General features: G+C 29.4%; 1 protein-coding gene across 10 annotated transcripts in view; it reads right to left on the bottom strand.

Moving 5' to 3' along the window:
• Nucleotides 1-6,859, bottom strand: part of LOC106472650 (nicotinamide/nicotinic acid mononucleotide adenylyltransferase 1-like) — a 55,719-nt gene that overhangs the window by 16,555 nt on the left and 32,305 nt on the right. For 9 of the 10 annotated variants that reach the window (XR_002613496.1, XR_002613497.1, XM_022401204.1 and 6 more), the window contains exons 5-8: nucleotides 6,255-6,382; nucleotides 2,333-2,434; nucleotides 1,925-1,983; nucleotides 483-488 (exon numbers count right to left, since the gene is read on the bottom strand). Coding sequence is in view for 8 of the 10 variants with exons in the window: in XM_022401204.1 (XP_022256912.1) it covers nucleotides 483-488; nucleotides 1,925-1,983; nucleotides 2,333-2,434; nucleotides 6,255-6,382 (295 nt within the window). In the remaining 2 variants the exon portion in view is untranslated. The remainder of the gene's footprint in view (nucleotides 1-482; nucleotides 489-1,924; nucleotides 1,984-2,332; nucleotides 2,435-6,254; nucleotides 6,383-6,859) is intronic. The other variant, XM_022401210.1, reaches the window with a different exon arrangement.

Below are 6,859 nucleotides of genomic sequence, written 5' to 3'. Positions count from 1 at the left end.
GTCGGAACGAGTTACGGAAAATCAATTAACAAACGGAGACGTAACAATAAGATGTGTTAAGTCATACTACTTATTGCTTAAAAAAGCTAAAACAGAAATGTTATTCAAATAATCAAACCCAATGAACATGAATAATTTTATTCTTATCTACTTTCAATCTCTATACTGCCACTTGGCATATTTCAGTAAAAAAACAACACATTTTTACATTCATAATTATTAAACATTTTGTTTCTAAATTTTGAGGAATTTAATATTCATTGATTTAAACACTTCATAACAATACCTATCAACAGCGTATGCTTTATCATAAGACATCTAAATATACACATTATTTCTTTTTTCTGTATTTTACACACCAATCAGGGTTTTATCATGCCAAAAAAAATAAGCAAGAGAAGCTTATCAAGAACAGACAACTGAAGGATACATAGTCATAAACCCCAGTAAAGATGTAGCCATAGATAAAATGAAACAATGACCCTTCTCTGCAAAATCAAAAAATATTTTGTTAATTTTCATACACCTCTCACTGTGTATTGTACAGATACAGCTGCTAATAATAGTAAACTGGCAAATGATTTATAAACATAATGAAGTGGTGGGTGGGGGAAACATACAAGTGTTGACAGAACATTAGTCTCTCATGTTGAGGTAAAAAGACAGACCTATGTTCTATTGAAATATGTACTATATCACCCCAAATATAAACCACTTCATTATGCTTATAATGTCAATTTACTATTAGCCTTTTGAATATTCCAAAGTTTAACAACACTCAAACTTATTACCTTTCAAGAACACAACAGCTAATGAAACTATGTGACATTCAAACATAAATTGATACAAGTTTCTAGCCAAAAGATCAGTATTTAAAGGGGTTTGGGAAAGTTGCTGGTACAAATGTATTGGAGAGAGGTGGGGGGTACAAGGTATACAGGCAGTGACCTGAGTGAAACATACTCGTGCCATAATTGCAGACACACTAAAAGCCAAGTGTATTTTTGTGCAATGACAGAGAGGTGCAAATAGGGTTGTTTTGAAGCAGTATAGCATTTTATTATTATAATTATTTATATTTTTGCCATCATGTCATACTGCCTTTGTTTTTCTCACCAGTATACATACTGTCATATACTGTCTCACTTTGACCATTACATTGACGTAACTTTAAAGAGAATCTAATCCAGAACAATTACCAAATGATACATACACTAATATGGATAAGCGTTTAATATAACTATCCTTTTAGATAGCTACAGGTCATCTAAGAAAATAATTTCAATCCACAAAGTTGATGAAAATAGAAAGAATTCATTAAAACTGGTTTAAGAAAAGAGAATTAACTGGTTAATGTGTCAGTCAAACAATTTTCAATGATATTTCATCACATACATCATTGTAGTTTTTAAAAATATATATTTAATGTAAGGGGTAAAAGAAGTATTAAAAACATAAACTTTACTTGTCAATATTCACTTTGTAATATGTAGTTTTTATCTAATAATCTACAAAGGGGTAGAGACTTCGAAATATAAAATGTAATTTTGAATAGTATATAGTTTGGACGAGTATATAAATAACAAAATGGTTAAGATTTTACCATGTAAAATATTGTATTTTGGCAGTTAAGTGAATAACAAAGACACAGAAAGCTCATTATGTGAAACTTATGCAGTTTGAAACAACAGATAAATAGTAAAGGTGTTGAGATTTCAGCATGTAAAATGTATGTAGTTTTTTACGCATGCACGAATCACAGTAATGGGATACATTTCACTACAAATTATTGTTATTTTAAGAAATTAAAAAAAGGTGTAAAAATTCTATTGATTATCAAATCTTAGAAACCAGTATATAAACTCACTCAAGAGATGGAGATTTATTAACAAAAAGTTTTAGTTCTTCAATTTAACCTACTTACCTTATCTTAGTAGAGCTAATATCATTGGTAATCCATTCAGTCACAAGGTGAATGTTCCACTAAATAAATAAATAATTACAACATGAAACATTCCCATTCAATTTATGAACTTATTCATTATAACTCATTTGTACAAAAAATATTCCATACATAGATATTAAAAGAATTTTTAAACTCAAACTATTTTTTCAGAGGACAAGTATTCCAAATACTAAACATAAAAATAATAAAAGTAAAAAATTACTGTCTTATAAGAATATCATCAAGGCATATTCAAATAGCATTCATCCTCAAGTTTTAAAGAAACAGGCAATATTAGTATAATTAATATTGTTGATGAAAGATGTTGATTTTAAGGTGTCAAAATCAATTCTATCTTTCTCAGTTCATATCCATTTAAAATCTCACTTGATACTTGGTGAGCACATCAGATTCATAGATAAATCTCTGGGGGTTGGATCCTTTTCTTGTGATGACCACTAATCCAAAGTTGCCAACAATGTCAGCAATCTAACACCAAATAAAGGATAAAATGGTTAATAACTAAATGTGTGAGTAACAAGTTTAACATACATACATTATGATAATTTTTTATCATATCTTTGATCTGAAAGGGATCATACAATTAACAGATACATTATATTTCCAGTATATAATGATTCAGCTTGATAATATTAGACAACAGGTAGGGTATTCCATTTCTATGACTAAGCTTTGATCATATATTTTTTACTGACCCAATACAGGTTTCCAGTAAGAAATTAATGTAACAAAATTTAAACTACATTACCTGTTTTACTGCCAACAATGCCATGTGCTCAAATTTGTTGGGTCATTAACTGAAATGCTATTTATATTAGTTATTTATGGCATGTCAAGTCTCATGGTATGCTATAACCGAGAAAATGTTGTTTATGAGATATCACTTCTTAATTAAGAAAAATGATACCCAACCTCCAAACATAATCCCTTATTGTCATCACGTTGTTGTTCGAGTAGGAATGAAGTAACAGCATTTCAAATGACACTCTTTTACTCAATTTCCAAAGGTATCTTATTGATCACAGAATTTGTTAAGACAATTGAGTTATAAAATGTAAAATCCTGGTTAAAATACTATATCATACATATACCACTTGTTTTACAAGACATTTTATCTACATTCTCAAGTATCAACTTAGAAACAAACACACACTATGGATTCACTTTAGGATCTATGAAAATATTTAAACTAACATAGCTTGTTGAATACAAGTGCCCTAAGAGTATTTGTCAATTATTATAACAGTGTCTAGCTAATTTTCATTTGTCATCACCAGTTAAGTTGAATGAAGCATTATTCTTTTCTGACTTTACTTGCAGTAATTCATTGTAAAAGTCAAAATATCTAAACATGTTGTTCATTAAGTACATGAACAGTGATGCATGACAGTAGTGTTCGTGTCAGCAGTAGCTAGCAAAGATGCTGGAGGAGAAAACTAGAATAACTAGATCAGCCCCTACAAACAATTGTAAATTATACAAAGAAGTATATTCTGTGTACTATACAAATTATGTTGTTCTCATACATCTGTCAAAAATCTAGAGTAAACAGAAAAACATTCAAATTTTACCATAAAGATTTTCTATAAATACTGATTCAACAAAAGAAGCAAATAAAATGAAGTGCTCAAACTCAATATTAAGACATATTTTACTGCAATTTAATGTCAACATGAATTAACATCAAATTGCCAAAGTTAACCTGATATCTTACTTTCAGCTGAAGAAACCATGTTTCAAAACACTTTAGCTGTAGCCTAATTTATTTATTTTTTTAACTACCATAAATAGCTTCACATGGTGACACTTATATTTTTAAGCTTTCTAACAACAAAGAATACAAGTACAACCCATCAGAGAGTAGGTATGCAATTCTCAAATGAATTTGTGCATACAACTCGCACAGGTGCTTAACTCTTTCACTGTATTACATTCAAAATTTAATTAAACACCTTTAATATCAATGTATGTGAATAAAATTAATATCATAATTTATGTTATGATGCAAAGTTTTATTTTATCCAGTTATAAGTTTTTTATTTCAAAATAAACCTTTAAAACTAATTAAAACTTCAGATGTATTGTCACATGACCAATGAGCTATTAAAAGTCTCTGCTTTGGCTCTCTGTATCTTCAATGATACAGTGGTAGTTGAGTAGAGGTAAGTGTACACAACAAGATCTTTACATAACCTTTTGACTCGCATATTTCAAAGTTCTCTGAATGAATACATTTGAAACAACCCCTGACAGCTGCCACACCCACCTTCAATAGATTTGAGCTTTATAGCCTACATGTAGATGTTATATATGCACATCTATACTCATTACAAAAAACTCATTTTATACTGTAATCTAACAATGGTTATTTTGAAATTGGTATGCAGTTGTCATCATGGATTACATGTAATACTGTTGGCTGCTTGATCAACTATAGCACTTACGGTTGTTTCTTACCTGAATATGTTGTAGTTGGAGATATAGTTTAAATTGTATTTAAGTTTTACTATTATATTTTAGTTAATTAGGTATTAAAATGCATAATTAAAAGGTTTAAACATACATCATACTCTGCATCTGTTCTCAAGGTTTATGATATTACACAATGAATGAAAATTTTGTCAAAGGGTTGAACATGTTTCCCAAAGAAACTGTAATATGCCTCAAGGGCATCATTTATTTGTCTTGAGTAAAGGACAAGAAAGGAAAATAAAACATTAAAAATTAACTATATATGAAAAGGAAAAGGCCTGAAATTAGAAATATAATGAAAGGAAAATATTTAAAGATATTCTACAAAAAATTAAAAGGTATGTATTTTTTTTCTATTTCCTAATATTAATTATATCATTGCATTGTACACTGATGATTAGAGCTAGTTAGTGATATGGTAAGGAAAATTAAAAATAAAATATAAACATATATCTTAAAAAACTTTTGATATCCTTTTAGGAGGTTCTAACTATTATGCAAATGAAATATGAAAACTATAAGTAAAAAAAAGTATTTTTATACTTAAAACGAAAATCACTTTGCACATGATTTGTTAATAGTTTGAGCGCAAATAACTACAATAGAAAAATAACATATTTTTAGTAAAAACAATTATAATAACATCATTTTTTATGTACAAGATAATTATGATTTAAAAAAAAATTCTTACCAGTTTTTGGAAGGATACTTAAAGAAATTTCAGAGTTACTGCATGTATTGTTGTACAAGTGAAATTCACACCGTGAAAGGGCTAAAGTGACGTGTTATGACAGGGAAATAGCAAAAAAAACATTTACTATTTAATATTACAAATACTTGCATTATATTAGCAAAATTATCGATTTTATCAAGACTATATCAATAACCTCTGATTTTCCATAAATTTGAAAGGTTTTCAAATTATTTTCCTAAACTGATTTTATTGTCTGCATGCAAGGCTTATATACAGTACCTGCATAGAGGGTGTGTGAGGGCCGGTGTAAAGTTTTGCAAATTAGATATTGCCGAGGGCAGTCGAGTGGGTGTATAAAGATGGCAACGTTAGATGGCAAAGATGAAGATCAAGAAATAGCTATTTGTGTCAGCGGAGGTATGTATGTTTTGAAATTTAATTTTATTGCCTTTGGCTGCTATATTCCCTGTTTGCTTCACCAACAACCACAACAAATTAAAGATCTAATACTATTCTGTTCAACACAATTTTGTAGAGAACACATTCCCACTTCCTTCAGGAATATCTGAAATTGTAATGAATATGGCCTTTCACATGTGCAGCAAATAGCATATGTAATTAGATTTGTGCATGTGCCTGCATGTGTGTGTGAGAGAGACAACAGACCATGCACATCAAATGAAAATGACTGATTTTGGTAGCTTTGGTTCCTTGAGATTTAATCATCATCATTATGTAATAACTTCTTCACAACAACACAGAAGAGCTGCTAAAACCCTACAATAATAATTATAATTAATAATAAATAGTCTTAATTATGAGAAACAGGCAAACTACAAAATAATTCTATGATCACACTACCCTGGTTCATGTAGTGTGAGCAAAATAAACAAAATATTTCTCACTGTTTTCTTGACTGGGAAAAATTAACCTTATAATGTTTTATCATTACACATTTTGATTTTCCTCTTGTATCTTTAAGTGAGTATCACCAATCACAAGATAATGGCATGAGCTTTCTTTACTTTGTCACCAAGATATACAGGTCCTAGGAATCAAAATATGATGGTCCAAGAAATAAAGGGAAGAAATACAAGGTTCTAAAGTTTCAGGCTTACTTACATCTTCATCCTTCCACAACTTTGGCACTCCAAAAGATTCCAACAAATCTGCACCACAGAGAAGTTTTACTTGAACAGGCTGGCTTAGATCCCAAGTTGGTGAAGAAACTTTGGCTCCAATTGTGTTAGCTGGTTACAAGTAAAATCACAGCATTAATCCTTAAAACATGATGACATAATGTAACTCTCATAATATTTCCTTCCAAAAATAAAACTAGCATATGAAATTGTTCAAAATTCGACAAGAACTGTCCTAAAGGTAGTAAATATTTAATTTTGATTTTTTTCTATTATTAATACTAAACATGCATTATTTATTGTACTACTTGCTCTCAGACCCTGAATAGTTCAAGTGAAAGGTGATTTTCATGTTATGTATAAAAATACTTTTTATCTTACAGTTTTCAAATTTCATTTGCATAACCTCTAAAACCTCCTAAATTAACATATTTATATTTCATTTTCTCTACCACATCACTATTATCATCAGTGTCCAGTGCAATGAAATGTTTAAAATTAAGAAATAAAAATATGCACATATCTATTATATACACCTGGAAAAAAGTTAAGCACCCCCAAATATTTTACAGGATTGCTTATTGAAAA

This window comes from Limulus polyphemus, unplaced genomic scaffold, assembly GCF_000517525.1.
Source record: "Limulus polyphemus unplaced genomic scaffold, Limulus_polyphemus-2.1.2 Scaffold5492, whole genome shotgun sequence".
Lineage (NCBI taxonomy): Eukaryota > Metazoa > Arthropoda > Merostomata > Xiphosura > Limulidae > Limulus > Limulus polyphemus.
This window is presented reverse-complemented; position numbering and strand designations above follow the sequence as displayed.